Source organism: Schistocerca serialis, chromosome 1, assembly GCF_023864345.2.
Source record: "Schistocerca serialis cubense isolate TAMUIC-IGC-003099 chromosome 1, iqSchSeri2.2, whole genome shotgun sequence".
Classification (NCBI taxonomy): Eukaryota; Metazoa; Arthropoda; class Insecta; order Orthoptera; family Acrididae; genus Schistocerca; species Schistocerca serialis.
Window position 1 is genome coordinate 949,367,428 of NC_064638.1, and position 23,806 is coordinate 949,391,233.

Genomic DNA, 23,806 nt, shown 5'->3' on the forward strand with positions numbered 1-23,806 from the left:
AACCACTTTACTGAACTGGAAAAGCATATTATATGATCAGTTTTGTTCTTTTCTGTGAATAGTAAGATAAGTATTGAATAAATTCACACATAATATGCAGTCTCAGTGCTTCTGGGTTGTAAATAACTTAGGACCAATACAAGAAGAAGTTGCAGTTTTTGAATGCACAGTGTTCAGAATGCTTTAATGTGAACACAGTTCCGATAGCCTATACAGGTTCAACGTACGAAGCAAGGCCAAGTCCAAGATTCAAACACAATTCATCCTGAAAGTTACCACAAATAAATACGATAGTGAAGTGAGAGAGAGCCCACTCTGCTACAAGGCTATATAAAGTTCCTTTGTTGCTTATTGTCTTGAAATGGTGTTGCCCAACATTGGTATGCAAAGGCCCTGATGTGATGCTGCCTTCTGACATGCGACCATGCCTTAGCGATGGTCTGCACCTGCACCTGCACCTCACTAAATGTTGTGGTAGCCATGGCAATTTTGCCAGTACAAAACAAGAGGTAACATGGTGGGTTACCACAGAGCTCTTCTGTGGGGGAGAGAGGGGTTGAGTTGGTGAAACCCTGGCATCTCTACTTGGGCTGCCCTGTGATATAGAAGAAGACAACACCCATGGTCTCCTGGGCATTGGGGACCACTGCCCGTGGTGTGGATAACAGCTTCCTGTCATCCGCTACTGCAGCAGTGAGCCTGGTGATGCTGAGGCTGCTGTGGGTGGATGCTATGTGGTGTGATGCTAGCTGCTGGGGATGCTGATGCAGGGTCAGGAGTTCTGTGGACTTCCGGCTCCCAGAGGGTTGTAGGCAAGGGGGAGCACAGTGCAAGAGGATGGACCAAGAAAAGAAGAGGCACCTGGAGAGGTGGCAGTGAGAACGGAAAACTAAGTTCTGATAGATGGATTGATACAGGGAGTGAACATGGGGGCAGCAGAGGCCAGCCCCACACATAATCATAATTGATTGTGATTGTGCACCACCAGCATGTCACCTATCTGCTGCTTGAAGAGTCTCCAACCAGGCTGATAGTGGACAACCACTGGAATCCAATGATCAAAGTGACCAAACACATATGGCCAGGGGGAGTCAGAGGCCCATAATATGGCTACTAACAGTGTATGTAAAATGGGAGCAAGCTGCAATGACGAGCAATCAAAATTCGTTCAAGATGGGGCCCATGAAGTCCAGGTGTATGCATTCCCAATGCAGCATGGGTGCCAGCCACATAGGTAACATTGGCACAGTGTGGTCTGGTGACCTTTACACTTGGGATAGGCGGCAACTGAGTAATCAATTTCCCAGTTGCCACTGGGTCAGTAGACGTAGTGGCGAGCAGGCATTTTCACCCTTGATGACCCCAGGTGGCTGTGACATGAGAGTCAAAGGATGTCCACTGAAGGGAAGCTGGAATAACCACCCGGAATACAGTGTGTTCTAGCGTCAACAAGATAGTCCTATTGACGAAAGTCAGTCTGTGGTGCAGCATAAAACAATCAAAGAAAGGGTCCAATACATGGGCCAAAGTTCAGTCAGGCCACCCCCTTTAGACATGTTGCCGCGCCTGGCAGAGAACATTTGGGACATGCACCAACAAAGTATTCTGTTTTCCCATTGATACCTATCTAGTAGACATAGTGGCAAACAAGCATCTTCACCTTCGATGACCCCCAGTGGCTAATAGTGTGAACAATACAACAGCTTGTAATAGGAAAGCCTTCTGCTACCTTCCGAGCTTCCACATCAAGATAAAAGCAAGATTTCCTCCTGGTCAAAACTGGTGTGGGGCGTTATAGGCAGAAGCAAGAAAGTGTCCACAATGGAGTGCTGAGCTGTCATGCAAAAGTGAATCTCTAATGGTGGTGACTGAGAACAGACTCCACTGCTCCGGTCTGTTGGCAGTGTTGCATCTGTGCTGCTGGGACAAAGACAGAGACTAAAGGTTTGTAATCCCTGACATGATGAAACTTAGCACCATATAAAAACACATGAAACTTCCTTATTGCATGAATAATAGCGAGAGTCTCCTCCTCGATTTGGAAATAATTCTGTGGACCACATCAAGCAACTTTGAAGCAATTGCAGTTGGCTGCTCCGAATTGTCAGGGTTGCACAGGGCCAGCAATGAAGGCTATTCTTCAATGCCAGAAATGCTTCATCACATGCAGTCGTTCAGAAAAACTGTGCCCCTTTTTTCAGTAATGGTTAGGAGGATGCACAGTGGTAGCCACTCTTAGGGTGAATTTATGATAACGCCTAACTTTACCTAAAAAAAAAATTGAGCTCCTCGTTAGTGGGTCAAGGAAGAGCGTCAATAGCAGCAATGTGACTGTTCTGCCTGGAGATAATGTGTTGGAGGTATTTAATAGAAAGTTGTCAAAAGTGAAATTTATCCAGAGTGCACTTGAGGCCCCTGCATCTTGCTCAGTTTGAAACGGAAGCTGAAGGTTTCACAGATGCTCCTCAGTGGAGGTAACCATGACCACAATATTGTCAAGATAGTTGATACAATGGGGAATACGTTATGTGAGTTACTCCAACTAATGTTGAAAAAGTACCAGAGCACTTGCTATCCCCAATCTTTTATACGTGTGGAGACCAGGGGTGTTGTTGATGGCAAATAAGTTCTGTAGTTTTTTGTTGAGTGGCAGCCTGCAGATATACCTCCAATAACTCCACCTTTAAAAACAATGTCCTCTCACCTGTTTTGTCACAAATTCCTCTGGACATGGGATGGAATATGTGTCAGCCACAGCCTGTGTATTGATCATCACCTTAAAACCAATACATAGACAGAGTTTGCTGGGTGATTTCTTTATGATTACAAGCATTGTAGCTTACTGGCTGAACAAAATAGGTTCGGTTACCTCTAAAGCTGCCCACCTGTCAAGTTACTTCTTATCTTGATCACAAAATGACAGTGGCACCAGCCGCGTCTGAAAAAAAAATGAGGTTGTGCCATCGCTTTAATCCTGCAAAGCCCCGGAAAAAAATATCCAAACAACTGTCGTAAAGTTCATCAAGTTCCTGGTACAGTGCATGCTCAGATACCTGATTAATCAAATCGATAACTGTGAATCCAAATGCAGTGAAAGCATCCAAGCCAAACAAGTTTTCCAATATGTCCACCATCAATTGTCTGATAATGGGGATATTTTGTCTGTTGTAGGTAATAAGATGATGTGTTGCTGGAGACAATACGTGAGAATTGATAAGAAATGCTGAGACACATTGATTTGCAACTGAAACAACTTTCCATTGATTTGCACATTGATGAACATCTTGTTAGGAATCACCACAGTGTTATCACACGTAGGTCTGATGACATTAATATCCATTGATTGGCGGTGATGAGTGTGCAGCACCAGCAGACAACACTTGACATACTGCCGCAATGTGTCCTTTCTTCTGACAGTGGTGGCAGGAACACAAACACTTGAGGTAGTCTGGCCAGTCATGGTGAACAAAACAATCAAGGCACAACAGAAGGGGGTTGCAATAATCAGCATGCCATGGACATATTTGTGCGGCATGTGGTGTACAAGTGGGCTGCATTGCTATGCTTCCTGCCTCAGAGCATGCACCCAAACCTGAGTGCCTGCTGCTGTCCAATTTGACAGTGGCCATTTCTGCCCAGGAATCCACTTGGCAGCCAGCCACATGAGCAAATTAAAATGATTGAACAGTAGAAATGACCTTGCCCAAGGAGGGATCTTCAAACTGTAGTGGCCCCTGGTGGACCTCTTTATCATGGACCGACCTAATGAGTGCATCTTGGACCATAATGTCAGTGTACAACTCCTTATGTGGAGAGATAACAAAGCAGCTTTTCCGACTGACACCCTGCAATTCTGCAGACCAAGTGTGATATGATTGATGAGGTTGTTTCCTTCACTGATATTTATTCCAGTCTCACGGAAATAACATACATATATAATAAGATGACAAGTGACAAATTTTGTCAAAAGAGAGGGAAGCAGGTTCCTGAAGCGAGGCCAACTTTCCTAACAAGTGACACGTTGGGAGGGGGGCGATCCAAGAGAGAAAACAAGCCTTAATGCTAGTGGCATCCATTACCTGGAAGACAGTGAAGTGTTGCCATAAGGGCTTCTCATATGCCTCCCAGTAGCTTACAGATTCATCATAGGTGGGGAAGAGAGGTTGATGGTCTGGCAGTTGCTGTGGCTTTGCCAATAATTTTGAGTTAACACCCTGTTCAACAATACTGTGTGTTTCTGCTGTTGCAATTCCAATTGTTGTTGGCTTTCCAGCTGCTGCTGCAGCAAGCTTTGAAGCACCACCTTAAAGGACATGCTGGACAACATCGTCAAATGAATAAGAGACACACATGAAAAGTGCAGTCGCTCTTGTCAACTGAAACTGTAGTCACCCTTGTCAACAATCATGTTGCAATTCCACACACAAATAAGAATCTTGCACAAAATGATTCAAAAGAAAGCCTTTTAGAAATAAAATGTAATATATAAAGTGAATGTGAAAGCAGTAATGTTATATACACTCCTGGAAATGGAAAAAAGAACACATTGGCACCGGTGTGTCAGGCCCACCATACTTGCTCCGGACACTGCGAGAGGGCTGTACAAGCAATGATCACACGCACGGCACAGCGGACACACCAGGAACCACGGTGTTGGCCGTCGAATGGCGCTAGCTGCGCAGCATTTGTGCACCGCCGCCGTCAGTGTCAGCCAGTTTGCCGTGGCATACGGAGCTCCATCGCAGTCTTTAACACTGGTAGCATGCCGCGACAGTGTGGACGTGAACCGTATGTGCAGTTGACGGACTTTGAGCGAGGGCGTATAGTGGGCATGCGGGAGGCCGGGTGGACGTACCGCCGAATTGCTCAACACGTGGGGCGTGAGGTCTCCACAGTACATCGATGTTGTCGCCAGTGCTCGGCGGAAGGTGCACGTGCCCGTCGACCTGGGACCGGACTGCAGCGACACACGGATGCACACCAAGACCGTAGGATCCTACGCAGTGCCGTAGGGGACCGCACCGCCACTTCCCAGCAAATTAGTGACACTGTTGCTCCTGGGGTATCGGCGAGGACCATTCGCAACCGTCTCCATGAAGCTGGGCTACGGTCCCGCACACCGTTAGGCCGTCTTCCGCTCACGCCCCAACATCGTGCAGCCCGCCTCCAGTGGTGTCGCGACAGGTGTGAATGGAGGGACGAATGGAGACGTGTCGTCTTCAGCGATGAGAGTCGCTTCTGCCTTGGTGCCAATGATGGTCGTATGCGTGTTTGGCGCCGTGCAGGTGAGCGCCACAATCAGGACTGCATACGACCGAGGCACACAGGGCCAACACCCGGCATCATGGTGTGGGGAGCGATCTCCTACACTGGCCGTACACCACTGGTGATCGTCGAGGGGACACTGAATAGTGCACGGTACATCCAAACCGTCATCGAACCCATCGTTCTACCATTCCTAGACCGGCAAGGGAACTTGCTGTTCCAACAGGACAATGCACGTCCGCATGTATCCCGTGCCACCCAACGTGCTCTAGAAGGTGTAAGTCAACTATCCTGGCCAGCAAGATCTCCGGATCTCTCCCCCATTGAGCATGTTTGGGACTGGATGAAGCGTCGTCTCACGCGGTCTGCACGTCCAGCACGAACGCTGGTCCAACTGAGGCGCCAGGTGGAAATGGCATGGCAAGCCGTTCCACAGGACTACATCCAGCATCTCTACGATCGTCTCCATGGGAGAATAGCAGCCTGCATTGCTGCGAAAGGTGGATATACACTGTACTAGTGCCGACATTGTGCATGCTCTGTTGCCTGTGTCTATGTGCCTGTGGTTCTGTCAGTGTGATCATGTGATGTATCTGACCCCAGGAATGTGTCAATAAAGTTTCCCCTTCCTGCGACAATGAATTCACGGTGTTCTTATTTCAATTTCCAGGAGTGTACATGGTGGTCCGTTGATCGTGACCAGGCCAAATATCTCATGAAATAAGTGTCAAATGATAGACCTATAAAGAACGAGTGTCAAACGAAAGAACTATAAAGAACGAAACTTGTCTAGCTCGAAGGAGGAAACCAGATGGCGCTATGGTTGGCCCACTAGATGGCGCTGTCATAGGTCAAACGGATATCAACTGCATTTTTAAAATAGGAACCCCCATTTTTTATTACATATTCATGTAGTAGGTAAAGAAATATGAATGTTTTAGTTGGACCATTTTTTTCACTTCGTGATAGATGGTGCTGTAAAAGTCACAAACATATGGCTCACATTTTTAGACAAACAATTGGTAACAGGTAGGTTTTTTAAATTAAAATACAGAATGTAGGTACATTTGAACATTGTATTTCGATTGTTCCAATGTGATACATGTACCTTTGAGAACTTGTCATTTCTGAGAACGCATGGTGTTACAGTGTGATTACCTGTAAATACCACATTAATGCAATAAATGCTCAAAATGATGTCCGTCAACCTCAATGCATTTGGCAATACATGTAACGACATTCCTCTCAACATCAAGTAGTTCGCCATCTGTGATGTTCGTACATGCATTGACAATGTGCTGACGCATGTTGTCAGGTGTTGTAAGTGGATCAAGATAGCAAATATCCTTCAACTTTCCCCACATAAAGAAATCTGGGGACATCAGATCCGGTGAACGTGCGGGCCATGGTATGGTGCTTCGACGACCAATCCACCTGTCATGAAATATGCTATTCAGTACCACTTCAACTGCACGCGAGCTATGTGCCACACATCCATCATGTTGGAAGTACATCGCCATTCTGTCATGCAGTGAAACATCTTGTAGTAACATCAGTAGAACATTACTTAGGAAATCAGCATGCATTGCACCATTTATACTGCCATCAATAAAATGGGGGCCAATTATCCTTCCTCCCACAATGCTGCACCATACATTAACCTGCCAATGTCGCTGATGTTCCACTTGTCGCAGCCATTGTGGATTTTCTGTTGCCCAATAGTGCATATTATGCCAGTTTATGTTACTGCTTTTGGTGAATGATGCTTCGTCGCTAAATAGAACGCGTGAAAAAAATCTGTCATCATCCCGTAATTTCTCTTGTGCCCAGTGATAGAACTGTACACGACATTCAAAGTCATCACCATGCAATTCCTGGTGCATAGAAATATGGTACAGGTGCAATCTATGTTGATGTAGCATTCGCAACAATGACGTTTTTGAGATTCCCGATTCTCATGCAATTTTTTTGCTACTGATGTGCGGATTTGCCGTGACAGCAGCTAAAACACCTACTTGGGCATCATCATTTGTTGCAGGTCATGGTTGACGTTTCATATGTGGCTGAACACTTCCTGTTTTCTTAAATAATGTAACTATCCGGCGAACGGTCCAGACGCTTGGATGATGTCATCCAGGATACTGAGCAGCATACATAGCACACTCCCGTTGGGCATTTTGACCACAATAGCCATACATCAACACGATATCGATCTTTTCCGCAATTGGTAAACGGTCCATTTTAACAGGGGCAATGTATCACGAAGCAAATACCATCTGCACTGGTGGAATGTTACGTGATACCACGTACTTATACGTTTGTGACTATTACAGCGCCATTTATCACAAAGTGAAAAAAGTGGCCCAACTAAAACATTCATATTTCTTAATGTACTATATGAATATGTAATAAAAAATGGTGGTTCCTATTTTAAAAAACGCTGTTGATATCTGTTTGACCTAAGGCAGCCATCTGGTTTCCCCCTTCAGTCTAGACGAGTTTCGTTCTTTGTAGTTTTTTCATTTGATGCTTATTTCATGACATATTTGGCCCGGTCACTATCAATGGGCCACCCTGTATACAAAAAATGATGTATGTAACACTAATGGAAATTCCTGGATGGAGTGATACATAAAATAAGGGGAAGGCAGCCACTCACATGTAGTGGATTGATGAGCACTAGCTCTTTTTCCAGCAACAGTAAAATCACACACACACACACACACACACACACACACACACACACACACATTCCCATGGCCACAGTCCACTTGCCATGGCCACAGAAATGTGCATTTGGGTGTCTGCAATGATAAATGTGAATGTGTGTATGTTTGCTGGAAAAAGAGCTAGTGCTCGTTTCCATTAAGCGTTACTGAGTCCCTTTTATTAGACAAACAATAAAAAATTCTTCTCTTTCTTTAAAGGCGACCGTTTCTGTTGCAGCAAGAGGGAAGACACAGAGTGCTGTTTAAGACTTTCCTGACATGGTAACTGCTTCATTGGTTCATGGGATCACATCAAATAATGTTGTGGAAGCTGCACAATATTTTGACAAGACAGCTACCTGTCATCTTCAGTAAGCACCTGAAGATGACAAGCAACTGCCTCATCAAAATACTGTGCAGCTTCCCCATCATTAACCGACGCTGCGCCTGTGAACCAATGGAGAAACAGTGTAATTATAAATAAACAGTAGTTTATTCCTGACTGTTTATACTATGCAGTACAAACTCCAGTTTCTTTCCACGCTACGATGAACTGCAGGTATCGGTTTCACTCTTCTGTGGCCAGGATATTTTTTTTTTTATTTTCCCTCTCTTGTGAGTACGCTGCTCTACAGTTTACTTTCTCCAAATGACACCATAAATCCTACACACGAATTTTTTTATGAAATTGTTGACCAACATTTTTGCCTAGTTCTCATATCATCAGTTAACCAATAGTCATAAAAGAAGAGTTACATAATGCAATTGGCAGAGAACAAATGCTGTTGGCTTTCCAGCTGCTGCTGCAGCAAGCTTTGAAGCACCACCTTACAGCACACACTTGACATCACCGTCAAATCAACAAGAATAATTATGTCTCCTTACACATATTCTTCATATTGGTTATAGAGTATTTTGCTGTGTTATAGTCAACATGCAGTCACAAATATTTGATTTTTTTGTTCTCTGTTTGTTTGTTTATTTATGTACTGTGTCAGCCCTTTGGACACTGACTGAGTCAGTACTTGCATAGGTCACAACTGCTTTGTATTAGAAGAGTGGTATGGGGAGCGGGGGATGGACTCTGCATGTTTGTACTCCAAAACAGCAATTCAATTCCTTCAATTTTTTTTCAAAATTTGTCAGAAATGAAATACATGTTGCTCAAGTGTATGTACTAGAAAAGCTTTTCAGTCATATGCTGTATTCAAATCATCCAGTCCTCTTTTATTTATGCTGTGGGGTGATGCAGTGTATTGTTAAACTTAAGATAATACTTATTTTTTTATGTAAGTTTCACCTCTCCCACTTAACTGTACCTAACTGTGATCTCCATGGTGTCTCCCAGCTTATAATACTGGAACCTGGTAAAAAAACCTCATGTTGTGATTGTACAATCTTTCTCCCAACTAGTAAGCACTCCATTTGCAAACACGTCTTGATTCTTAACTTCAGCATTTGTTGCATTACTGTAAATTATACAGGCATCTGAAAATGCTCCTGGTTATTTGTTACAACTAGACTCAGCATCACTTCATTCACTATAGAAGTATAGAAAAGCTTAAAAAGAAACTCGCAGAGTCACTAATACTCTCCATTCTTTATAATGGTGAACCTATTTTCCAGGGACTTTCTTATGAGTGCTCGCATTGGTCGGAACTGGCGATGAATGCTTGAGTGCAATATATGTGCGATATCTGTTATTTCGACCATATCGCTCCTGCCTTTGAACAATTATCATGACTATGTGGCAATAAATGTAGAGATTATCATACCCGGTGTTTGCTGTATTGTCTTCTCAACCAGTGCATTTCTTCCTATTTGTCTTCAATCCTTCACAATTATTGGAACAACACGGCTGAAATACTCATTCTCAACAAAGTAAAATCCCCTCTGCACCACTGCACAACACTGCCACGTTCTCTAAATCATTCTCTGTCTCAGGCATCAAACTTTAGAATGATATTTCTAAAAATATTAGAGGAATTAAAATCCTTTCAAACTTCAGAAGACAGCTGATGACCCACCTTCTATCACAATAACTATGTCTTCTGCAGCTCACTCCCAATAACCCACCCTCCACCACTACTTTCCCCTCCCCTTGTCTACAGAGCACTCTATTGAAAGTCACTTCTTTCCTAACAGCCATTGTCAATTTCATTTCAATCTTCTCCTCTTTCATTATCCTTTCCACTAGTAATACCAAACAAGGCCTCAACAGTGTTAAACTAACCAACATTATTCTTAATGCTTCCATTATTATTGTTGTTATTGCCAGTTATTATTTTTCATTGATAATGCTAATTATTATTATTGCAAATTATTTGTAATTTGACTCTGATGTAATATTTTTTGTATGTGTTGTTCCTGGTCAGACATAAGAGAGGGCCTTAAGGTTCTAATATGGTCAGGCTAAATAAGCAGTAAATAAATAAGCAGTAAATATGTGAACAGAAAGGGACTTCAGAAAGGCTTCATCGTACCACCTAGCCCAACATACGAGGGGGGACCCAAAAGTAACCGGAATCATAATGCTGCACATCGTGTACTTGTAGTAGCAGGTTGCGCCGCCAGAGGGTTGTAGTAGGAGCTCTGCTGAGTCATTCTGCCACGCGGCATCACCAACAGTGAGAAGTGTGGTTTCTTTGAATGTGCGTACAGTGCAGACGTGACACCAGGAAATGGCTAGTTCTTACGAACAACGTGCGGGCAGTGAAGTTTTGTTTCTTGCTCGGCAAGAATGCAGCAGAAACTGTTGTGATGATTCAGACAGCCTACAAAGACCATGCTCTTAGTAAAACACAAGTGTTCGAATGTTTTTCTCGGTTTAAAAAGGGAGAAATGGTGGTTGAAGATCAGCCCTGTTCCGTTTGACCTTCAACTGCTTGAAGCGAAGACAATATAGACAAAATCCGTAATCTCCTCAGTAAAGATTGATGCAGGACAATCAACCAACTTGAGAACTTGTTCGGGTTGTCCTGGAGCTCAATTCAGCGCATCTTGACCATCAATTTGGGGATGCGAAGAGTGGCAGCAAAATTCGTGCCGAAGCTTCTTACCGGAGATCAAAGGGATCGTCGTGTTCAAGCCTGTCACAAAATGAAGGACGTTGTCAAAGATGATCCACATTTTTTCAAGAAAATCATTACAGGTGATGAGTCATGGGACTATGAGTACAATCCAGAAAGTAAACAACAGTCATCACAATGGATGTCACCTGGCTCACCTCGACCAGAAAAAGCCTGACAAGTGAAATCGAATGTGAAAACGATGTTGATTTGTTTTTTTACATCAAAGGGATCGTACACTCTGAATTTGTCCTCGAAAACCAGACAGTAAACCAGCAATTCTATTTGGAGGTTATGAAACGGCTTCGCAGAAGTTCGTCCCGAAAACGTTCGGCTTTGTGGGATTCTGATGTGTGGTTCCTGCATCACGACAACGCTCCCGTGCACACAGCTCTCAGCATTCGCCAGTTTTTGGCCTCAACGAAGACAACTACCTTGACTCACGCGCCCTATTCGCCGGATTTAGCACACTTGGACTTCTTCCTATTCCCGAGGGTGAAAAGAGACTTGAAAGGGAAGCGTTTTGCGGATGTGGAAGATGTAAAACGCAATGTCATTAAAGTGCTAGCAGGTATCAAAGAGGATGAATTTAAAAGGTGCTTCGAACACTGGAATGAACATTTGGACAAGTGTATTAATGCTAATGGAGAGTTCTTGCAAGGAGATTAAGGTTGTATTTGAAAACAATAAAGTATATGCTTTCTAGAAAGAAATTCTGGTTATTTTTGTGTCCCCCCTCGTACACACTTGTTACTAAAGAACTTACATACATCTGAAAACAACAGAAATCTAGAAAACTCAATGGAACTAGTGGAGAGAATCAAGAATGTAGACATATGAGACACAGCAAGCCTCATATCATTTGATGTCACGCAATGTACACTAGTCTAATATTCCAATAAATGAAACAACATCACCATACAAAGACTAAAACAACAAGGAAACATCCCAGTTTCACACATTAATGAAATAGCAACAATACTCAAGACCATAACAGCACAAAATTACTTTATGTTAAATAAATAATTTTGTTCCCAACATGAAGTGCTGCCAATGGGATCAACAATTAGGGGTATCGGGACAGACGTGTCAGCACAGAAAAACCTCAGAACACAGGAAACACTCACAGATAAATTCAACAGATCAGGATCATATGATCCCATGTGCAACACTTGTCAATCACTATACATAGGAAAAACATGGAGGGACTTTTAGATACTGAGAACAGCTCAGAGACCTAAAAAGTAACAGCACCCATAGCACATTTGCTGACCACCTAATAGCCATAATCACAACCAAACTATAATAGCAACAGATTTAAAAATACTGAACACTGATGGTGTGAAGAAACACAACAACATAGTGCTCACCATGTTTTGCAAAGTAAAAAGACATTTATAAAAAATTAAATTAACAAAGTATATTAATATGTGTGTGCAGTGTCCTCAGAATACAAGGGGAGGAGAATTAATCACAACGAAACAGAGTGGTAACAAATATGTATGCAAAACATTTTGACACGTCAAAACCACGTTTTTCAAAAATCAAGGAAAGTATTAACTCACCTATGAAATCCACATTTACGTAATTTGGTTTGCAGATGACAAGCTATCAGCACAGGACACCATACAGTTGGTCCTGCAAAACCATGTAATGTAAAATCACAGTAAGAAGTGAAACTTTCTTTAAGCCTCACTTTGTTAGTTCAGTTACAATCTAAAATATGTTCACTTTTTGCAGTTTTCAGTAAACAAAAACCCACTTATGATGGCACAGAGGTGCTGAAACATGTTTGAGTAAGAAGATAAAACAGTGTCTTTGCAAAAAGGCAGAACCTGTATCTTATTACTTCTGCTTGTTATATATTATTTCATAAGACCATTAACATATATGAGAAATAATAATTGGCCTAGGTTGAGTCCTTTGGAACCCCAAAAGTGATTTCTACCCAGTTAAAAGAATTTCCCCTGCTTATGTTGTTTGAATTACTAAATACAACTGTCTGCCATCTTTTGGTCAGATATGACATTATTCTTTTGTTGGCAGTACCATCAGTACCATAAAACCTCAGTTTACCTTGAAGAATATTGTGATTCACACAGTAAAATTCATCAGATAAGTAACAGCAAATACAGTCTGGTACATCTTTTATTTAATGTTTGTAAACTTTGATGAGTGAACATGTAACTGACATTCTCAGTAGAGCAACTCTTCTGAAATCCAAACTTTGATTTACTAAGGAAATGTTGTTGTTCAGGTAGGATACAAACCTAGAGGACATCACCTCCTCAAAAACTTTGGAAAATGATGTCACCAGTGAAACCGGTTAATAGCTATTAATGTATCTCCTATCCTCTTTCTTGTGGAGGAGTTTAACACCAGCATATTTCAATCTCTCTGGAAAAATGCTCCAAGTCAATGATGCAATATGCATTTCAGAAAAGACAATAGGTCAATTTATTACATTGGAACAATTCATTAGTACTTTGTTGAAATCACTATCAAATTCAAATGAGCTTTTATATTTGAGATAATATGTAATTTTTTTTTTAATTTTAGGGGGAGAAATGGGTGAAACATCCATATGACTGAATTTCAAGCGAGTTTCTTTTTCAGCATGCTGCTCCAATTTTTCACCCTGAATTGCTTGTCCCTATATTTTCTACTGTATTTCAGAGATGATACCTGCTGCACTGTGACCAATCATTGATAGTCTACAACTACATTTATCACACCTTGCTACACAGATTTAATGCTTAAAAATGTAACTAAACCACTTAACACAGTTCACATGACACAAATTATCACTGTTTAGGAGCTACAAAAATGTGGTCTGCAGATTGGCACTTTTTAAGTGTATGTTAGAATGCAAAAATTTAGCTATTTCTCTGTAAAAGCGAGAACTTAGCACTCACTGAACTGCAGTAAATGTTACTTAACTTATTCACAGTTATATGCAACTTTTAAACACTCCTTATCATGAATATTACTTGATATTTGACAGAGTTTACTATTGACAAAATACATCCTACTTTTCATCATACGTTAAATGCTAAACCTCAGAACACGAAATATTCAATTACCCATGTAAAGGAGATATATATAAAGGAACATACTTACATTTGCAGTATTAAGATAGGTACATATCATGTAGCAGAGATGCAGAGTCACAGATAGGTGCTACAAAAAGACCATCACAAAATAAGCTTTCGGCCAACACACAAAACTCGCACATACGACCACAGAATCCGGTGTGTGTGTGTGTGTGTGTGTGTGTGTGTGTGTGTGTGTGTTTGCCTACTTTCAACGAAGGTTTTGTTGGCCAAAAGCTCATTTTGTGACAGTCTTTTTGTTGTGCCTATTTCTGACTCAGCATCTCTGCTGTCTGGTGAATAGCAACTATCCTTTTCATAATATTGTTACATTCCATCCTGGATATCTGTTGTTTGATACATATTAAATGTGCTTCACTTTTCCCTGCAAAAATTGCCTCTTCTTCACTAGTATCACAGATGCCGCTACAGAGGTATCAGTTCTACAAACAAAAGAATAATGTTATGTTATGGGTTCACCATTGAGAATATTCAGAACCTCATCACTTTCCACATTTCCAGTATTTACTTTGTGTCATACATCTCCATACACTTCTACTGCAACCATTTTATATACTGCAAAACCTTTAAGATGATGATCATGTGTAGTTCACACATATATTTATTTTTACTGCTTTCTAGTGTAGTCATTCTAGGCATGGTCATAGTTCCAACCATATTGTGATCATATTATTAATGTATGTATTTTACATGCCATATTTTATTTTTGCATTATTAGTTTGGATGTTAAAGAAAGGTGACATTTTAAAACTATGGAATGGAAATAACTGAGCAGGCTGATTATCAAAGACGGACAAATTTTTTTTTTTTTACTTAACTTAGATTTTAACTAACTCCAGTTGTCCTCGAAGTTAAATGTAATCATAATCTTTTCAAGTTTGAAAAAAACTGATTGAAAGCTGTTCAAAATGAATGCAAATTGTGACCTGCAGAACAAAATTTGGACAACCCTATTACATTGCTACTTCATATGTGGCCAACTTCAGCAGCAGCCAATAAGATGACAGGAACGGTTCTTTGGTGCTCCTATACCACAAAGCACTTCCAGTGTGATGGAACCTCTTCTGCTGTAAGAAATAATGGATGGTTTATTAACTCTTTCGTTAAATGTGCAGAAAAATTTCTATCTACCCAGACTGCCTATTACAGCTACCAGCTCTACTGTTATAATTTGTCAGTTATGACTGGGTCTTCATAATAACAAAACAGTACCCCTCAATTCATGGTGTTGGTGTGAACATGAAATGCAGAAACCTTCAAATCAGTTACTGCTGTACGTGATAATCTTTGTGAACAATTTCAAAATGAGGAATTTCATTTCACAGATACTATTCATCTTATTTACAGATGATTCAAATGGCTCTGAGCACTATGGGACTCAACATCTGAGGTCATCAGTCCCCTAGAACTTAGAACTACTTAAACCTAACTAACCTAAGGACATCACACACATCCATGCCCGAGGCAGGATTCGAACCTGCGACTGTAGCAGTCACGCGGTTCCGGACTGAAGCACCCAGAACAGCACGGCCACCTCGGCCGGCTACAGATGATTCCTCAGAACAGAACAAATATCAGTGCTTTCATGATGCATTGTTTCTGGCTCATTAAATGTTGTTGTTGTTGTTGTTGTTGTGGTCTTCAGTCCTGAGACTGGTATGATGCAGCTCTCCATGCCACTCTATCCTGTGCAAGCTTCTTCATCTCCCAGTACCTACTGCAGCCTACATCCTTCTGAATCTGCTTAGTGTATTCATCTCTTGGTCTCCCTCTACGATTTTAATCTCCACGCTGCCCTCCTGTACTAAATTGGTGATCCTCAGAACATGTCCTACCAACCGATCCCTTCTTCTAGTCAAGTTGTGCCACAAACTCCTCTTCTCCCCAATTCTATTTAATACCTCCTCATAGTTATATGATCTACCCATCTAATCTTCATCATTCTTCTGTAGCACCACATTTCGAAAGCTTCTATTCTCTTCTTGTCCAAACTAGTTATCGTCCATGTTTCACTTCTCTACGTGGCTACACTCCATACAAATACTTTCAGAAACGACTTCCTGACACTTAAATCAATACTTGATGTTAACAAATTTCTCTTCTTCAATAACGCTTTCCTTGCCATTGCCAGTCTACATTTTATATCCTCTCTACTTCGACCATCATCAGTTATTTTGCTCCTCAAATAGCAAAACTCCTTTACTACTTTAAGTGTCTCATTTCCTAATCTGATTCCCTTAGCATCACCTGACTTAATTCGTTTACATTCCATTATCCTCATTTTGCTTTTGTTTATGTTTATCTTATATCCTCCTTTCAAGACACTGTCCATTCTGTTCAGCGGCTCTTCCAAGTCCCTTGCTGTCTCTGACAGAATTACAATGTCATCAGCGAACCTCAAAGTTTTTATTTCTTCTCCATGGATTTTAATACCTACTCCGAACTTTTCCTTTATTGCTTGCTCAATATACAGATTGAATAGCATCGGGGAGAGATACAAACCTGTCTCACTCCCTTCCCAACCGCTGCTTCCCTTTCATGTCCCTCGACTCTTATAACTGCCATCTGGTTTCTGTACAAATTGTAAATAGCCTTTCACTCCCTGTATTTTACCCCTGCCACCTTCAGAATTCGAAAGAGGGTATTCCAGTCAACATTGTCAAAAGCTTTCTCTAAGTCTACAAATGCTAGAAACATAGGTTTGCCTTTCCTTAATTTTTCTTCTAAGATTAGTCGTAGGGTCAATATTGCCTCACGTGTTCCAACATTTCTATGGAATCCAAACTGATCTTCCCCGAGGTCAGCTTCTACCAGTTTTTCCATTCGTCTGTAAAGAATTCGCGTTAGTATTTTGCAGCTGTGACTTATTAAACTGATAGTTCGGTAATTTTCACATCTGTCAACACCTGCTTTCTTTGGGATTGGAATGATTATATTCTTCTTGAAGTCTGAGGGAATTTCGCCTGTCTCATACATCTTGCTCACCAAATGGTAGAGTTTTGTCAGGACTGGCTCTCCCAAGGCTGTCAGTAGTTCTAATGGAAAGTTGTCTACTCCAGGGGCCTTGTTTCGACTCAGGTCTTTCAGTGCTCTGTCAAACTCTTCATGCAGTATCATATCTCCCATTTCATCTTCATCTACCTCCTCTTCCATTTCCATAATATTGTCCTCAAGAACATCGCCCCTGTGTAGACCCTCTATATACTCCTTCCACTTTTCTGCTTTCCCTTCTTTGCTTAGAACTTTAAACGTGCTCCAAGGAATATAAAATCTCTCAAACTAATTTTTCCTCTTAATGGCCACTCTTTCCTTACCTGAGACAGAATATTTGACATACTGGTAAAAAATATTAGAAGGAAAAATATAATTTTTAACATAAGATTACCATGAAATATATGCCAAACATGGGACATTGAAGATATATGGAAAAGACTGGATTGCATGTAATTGGAGAGAGCAAGCAAAAGCAGCAGTAATATCACCCCAAACTTGAATTTTTGGCTGTCAGAGTTTGAACCATTGCTTCATAATGTGGTCAAAAACCAGAAGAAATATTCTTGTCAAAGGAGAGCTGAATTACTTCAATGACTTTAGAACTTCTCTTTCTATAATAGGATGTTTAAATCATTTCTGCATGATAACCACATACTGGTTCCAGAGTGCAGCAAAATCAACCCTCAGAAAGTTAACATTATCAAAAAGCTGTTGATCAAACTCTATGTAACAAAGTGGCTAGACATTCAGATGTTACAGTGACATGAAACATACTTAGGAAAAATTCAGCAGAATGTCAGAATGAAGTTGAATTTGATGTCCATATTGAAAGTTAGGTACTGATCATTAAGAAATTGTAATTGTGAACATTAAGTAGTTAATCAGCGTCACAAGAATATTTATTTTTGCAAACTTGTTTTATGTTTGAGAAAAGTTTATGTGTAATAGAAGAAGATTAAGAATATAATATCTCACTGTGTCTTTGCTCTATGTAATTAGAGGTTTGGTACCATGGGCTATTTACTTATACTGATTGAATTTTATTACTATCAAGGAAGGTGATAAAATCAATTTTCTTTATACAGTGTCAACCTCACAAATTTCAAAATTGCATAGAGAAGTTAAAAATGTCTGCCATCAGAATCAAACTTGAACAAATCCTCACACCTGTAAAAAGAAGGGGGGGGGGGGGGGGGGGGAACCTCCAGAGGGCTCCTAAATTTATTCACAAATTTCTTCCTTTTTATTCATTCTACATCAAAAAGTGAACTGAAATTTATTTTTCAGGGGTCATAAGTCACCTGAAAAATATTCAGTACTCTATGCAATGCAGATCTCTGTATATTAGGTTTTGGCCGCTCCTGTAAAAAGTTGAAAAGTGGAGTTGTCCATCTTACAATGATCTCATCAATTAAGTATTTTGAGTACTTCCATTTTGCGGCATGATTGGTTTGGAAGGAAATAGGTACATTTTAAATATATAATTCATGTAAACATACTGTGGAGGATCATTGTTAGCTACATGGCATCAGAATCTGTGATGTCTGTTGGTATACAACTATTGCCTTTATTTCTTATAAAAATCTGAATTTGTATTTATTTAAAAAATTTCCTCTTTCAGATTTTACAACGTTCTTCAAGTCTGGTGTCATCTCCAGAAGAACAGACTACATCTCAAGCAGGAAATCATCAACCAGCTGTCCAGAATGCACACATTCATTCGAAACTGAAAAACTGGTACTCACCATTCTGCAACAGGTGGCTGTCACTTGGAGGTGTTAGTATTCCCAAACTTAATGATGTTAATGTGGCAGATGATAGTTAATTCAGAGGAGGTTATGTTTCAGTACAGCAAAGAAAGGCCTTTTATCAATATTAACATAAAGTCATTACATTACCTTACGAGTATTTCAACCTTCCACGTTTCAACAAAAAGATTCGCACAATTATAGCTTTCAGCCATTAAGGCCTTTGTCAGCAGTAGACACACATACACACACGCGCGCACACACACACACACACACACACACACACACACACACACACACACACACACACACACACACACTCACACTCACTCACTCATGCATACGCAACTTGCACACTCATCTGCAGTCTGAGCTGAAACTACATTGTGGGTAGCAGCACCAGTGCATGATGGGAGTGGCAACTGGGTGGGGGTAAGGAGGAGGCTGGGGCGGGGAGGGGGAGGGATAGTATGGTGGGAGTGCTGGACAGTGAAGTGTTGCAGGTGAGGGGACAGGTTCAGATTCATTGACAACATCTTTGCTATCTGGATTGAAGGTGAGGACACCTTATTCACATTTGTCCAGAACCTCAACAACTTCTCCACCATTTGCTTCACCTGGTCCTACTCAACCCAACAAGCCACCTTCCTACATGTTGACCTTCACCTCAGAGACGGCTACATTAGTACCTCCATCCATGTCAGACCTACTAACCACCAGCAATACCTCCACTTTGACAGCTACCACCCATTCCATACCAAGAAGTCCCTTCCATACAGCTTAGCCACCCGTGGTCGTCACATCTGCAGTGACGAGCAGTCCCTCTCAAAATATACTGAGGGTCTCACTGAAGCCTTCACTGACCGTATTTATCCTCCCATCCTTGCACAAAAACAAATCTCCCATGCCTTATCTTTCCAGTCTCCCACCACCTCCTAAAGTCTCACAGTCCGGCCAGAGAGGAGCATTCCCCTCGTAACCCAGTACCATCCAGGACTGGAGCAACTGAATTACAGTCTCTGACAGGGTTTCAATTACCTCTTGTTGTGCCCTGAAATGAGAAATGTCCTGCCCTCTATCCTTCCCACCCCTCCTACAATGGTATTCCGCCATCCACTGAACCTACACAATATACTCGTCCATCCTTACACAACACCTGCTCCCAATCCCTTACCTCATGGCTCATACCTCTGTAATATACCTAGATGCAGCATCTGTCCCATACATCCTCCTACCACCACCTACTCCAGTCCAGTCACTAACATCACCTATCTCATCAAAGGCAGGGCTATCTGTGAAACCAGTCATGTGATTTACAAGCTAAGCTGCAACCACTCTGCTGCATTCTATGTAGGCATGACAACCAACAAGCTGTCTGTCCACATGAACGGCCACCGACAAACTGTGGCCAAAAAACAAGTGGACCACCCTGTTGGTGAACATGCTGCAAAACATGATATCCCTCATCTCAATGACTGCTTCACGGCCTGTGCCATATGGATTCTTCCCACCAACACCAGCTTTTCTGAATTGCACAGGTAGAAACTTTCCCTGAAATACATCCTACGTTCCTGTTACCCTCCTGGCCTCAACCTTCGTTAGTCACTGTCCTCACCTAATCAGCCCCCACCCTGTTCCCATTCCAGCACTGCACAGCCGTCATTTCACTGCTAAACCCAGACTTTTAATTTATTTTTATTTTATTTCTCTCCTTTCCACTACTTATCCCCCCCTCTGCACCTTCTCTCCTGCTCTCCGTCTAAACTGCAACACTTCACTGTCCACCACTCCCAACATACTATCCCTTCCCCTCCCTGCCCCAGCCTCCTCCTTACCCCCACCCAGTCGCCACTCCCATCATGCACTGGTGCTGCTGCTCACAGTGTGGTTTCAGTTCTCTGAGACTGCAGACATGTGTGCAAGTTGTGTGTGTGTGTGTGTGTGTGTGTATGTGTGTGTGCGTGTGTCTACTGCTGACAAAGGCCTTAATGGCCGAAAGCTATAATTGTGTGAATCTTTTTGTTTTGCCTATCACGACTCAGCATCTTTGTTATATGGTGAGCGGTGACTTTCCTTCTCTGGCATTGTTACATTCCATCATGGAATTTCCATTGTTTGATTTTAACCTTCCATGTTTCCTACACATGACTGACAACATTGTGCCACTTGTCAAGTTTCAATGTGTGTGTGTGTGTGTGTTAGAGATAGATAGATAGAGAGAGAGAGAGAGAGAGAGAGAGAGAGAGAGAGAGATTGGGAAACCAACATCACAACATGTCATTATACCATGGGTCATAGTAAGTCTTTAAAATTATTATAGATCTCTGGGTTTAAAGTAATGTGCTGCTAATGACTAATTACCCTTCCAGTAAGTAGCCAAGAAAAGTTAATCTGTTTTGCCTAATATAATGCTAAAAGGATGGCAGTGTTTACTTGTAATATCAATAATTTTGATATAATTTTCATATAAATAAATTTGTGACTATTAATGGGTCTTCTGTAATTTAACTTAATGACACAAGCACTGGTAAGCCTCAGTATGTGTGCTTTCATTATCTGCATTTTTGCTTACAAATGAGTCAGTTTATTCATAATTTGAATTTGTTGCTCTTGTGTAATCCATGTTTGTAGTTAAAATTATTGGATATATGGTCTTTCTGTTGTGCAAAAAACACTGTTTTGCATGACAGGCAGAACGTATATCCAAAGATTCATGTTTTAATGTATAACATAGCATCACAATCACGTCATTAGCTGTCATTAAGCAAAGGCAATAACATTGTACATTTACACATTTTGCACTCCCATATCACTGTAACAGTGAATGTGTGAGGTGTTTTGGTTTTTTAAGTAACAGAGAATAAAATGTAAGTGGGTCTGCAGGAGATGAAGATGCAGATATGAAAATTATGTTTATTAGAAAAGAGGTCAAAAGTTTTGGATCACTATGAGAAAGGTTGCCATATTGTTCATATTCAGTGCATTGTGGGTCTTAATGAATCCACAGTGAGAACTAAATGTGAACTGTGAAAATTTAAACAATGGCTTAATCTTCAGCGGAACTTATGATAATGAATGTAAGGATGGAAAAGATGTTAAACCATTGGTTTCAGCTTGGCAGTAACTACCATATGCCTGTTCTGCAGTTATATCTAGAGTTAAAGCTGAGTCTATTTGCAGGTCTCACTAGAGAATAGACCCTTCTTTACCTGTTTGAATTGGTTCAGTTGTAAAACTGATTGAGCGCACCATTATGACAAATGAAATCTCAGCATGTAAGATTGAAGCAAATTATGACAGACAAATATAATCCACTAAGACTGACTTGTAATCTTTATGAAATGAGTATGCTGTAGGAATGAATAAGTGGCCATAAATTCATTTTTATGTAATAATAGACTGTTCCTGGTTTTAAGACTGCGAAGGATTGATATGCCCAAGGCAGGGAGAGGGACTGGGACTGGGATGGGTGGCTAGTGGTTTAGAGGAAAAGAGCCAGTTTGTCAGCTAGGAATGTGGGAGGGAGGTGTGGAAAGTATATGGACTGGCACGTTTGTAGCAGTTGGTGGGAAGCGTAATGTGCTGAATGGGACATGGGGACATGAAATGGGAGAGGGTGATAGGAGAGAGGAAGAGAAACTGTTGGGTGGAAGGTGTGCTGGTAGTGGATTACCTGAGATTGCAACCAGGACAATTATGGGAGCAGGGGTTGTCTCCACCCCCCTCCCCACCCCAATAACATCCTGCACATCCATATTCTACATGCTCCCCAAAATCCACAAATCCAACAATCCTGGATGCCCCAATGTAGCTGGCTACTGTGCTCCCACTGAAAGAATTTCTGCTCTTGTTGACAAACCATTTGCTCGAAACCTAGCCTCCCACATCGAAGGTACTAATCATTTCCATCACTGACTTTCTACCATTCCCACTCCTTTACCTCTGGATTCCTACTCATCACTGTTGATGGCACCTTCCTTTACAGTTATGTCCCTCATGCCTGAGGTTTACAAACAAATATCTGTCACAACTACAGGCACCTGCAAGGCACACTCCTATGCCAACCTGTTTATGGGCCATCTAGAGGAAACTTTCTTAGCCTCCCAAAACTCCAACCTTTAGTCTGGTTCAGGTTCACTGATAATATCTTCATGAAGTGGACTCAGGGCCAAGACACCCTACCCTAATTCCTTCACAGCCTCAACACCTTTTCTCCCATCGACTTCACATTTTACTCTTCTACCCAGTGCACAATATTCTTCTACCCTGCCCTCCACCTTGCTGATGGCTCCATCCACACCTCTGTCCACATTAAACGCACTAACCTCCAACAGTACCTGCATTTCAACAGCTGACATCCTTCCACATCAAAAAACTCCTCCCATATAGCCTAGCCCTAGCCACCCGTGGATGATGTATCTCTATAGTGACGAGAACTCACTTGCCTGTTATAGTGAAGACCTCACAAAGACCTTCACAGACAGGCAATACCCCCCAAATCTAGTTCCAAATGGATTTCCAGTACCATATGCTCACACACTTCCAATCCTTCCACCACCCAAGAGTCAGCTTCAAGGGGGTGCCTTGTCACCCAGTATCACCTTGGACTGGAACAACTGAATCATATCCTCTGTCAGGACTGTATGTCTTGTCTTGCCCTGAAATGAGGGACATCATATCAAGATCCTTCCTAGCCCTCCAAAAATGGTTTTCTGTCACCCACCAAACCTTCATACCATTCTAGTTCATCCCTATTCCACTCCCACTCCCAACCCTTTGCTACAGGGCTCATATCTCTGTGGCAGACCAAGGTGCTGGACTGTGCAATCCACCCAACCAGCACCTCGTACTCCAACCTTGTCACAGGCTTATCTTATCCCATCAGAGGCTGCACCACCTGTGGAAGAAGC

At 41.6% G+C, this 23,806-nt stretch overlaps 1 protein-coding gene across 3 annotated transcripts in view; it reads left to right on the forward strand.

The window, feature by feature from the left end:
- LOC126412647 (solute carrier family 12 member 8) overlaps positions 1–23,806 on the forward strand; it is a 200,744-nt gene that overhangs the window by 165,296 nt on the left and 11,642 nt on the right. For all 3 annotated transcript variants that reach the window (XM_050082350.1, XM_050082358.1, XM_050082341.1), the window contains exon 11: positions 18,770–18,925. In XM_050082350.1, the coding sequence (XP_049938307.1) occupies positions 18,770–18,925 (156 nt within the window). The remainder of the gene's footprint in view (positions 1–18,769; positions 18,926–23,806) is intronic.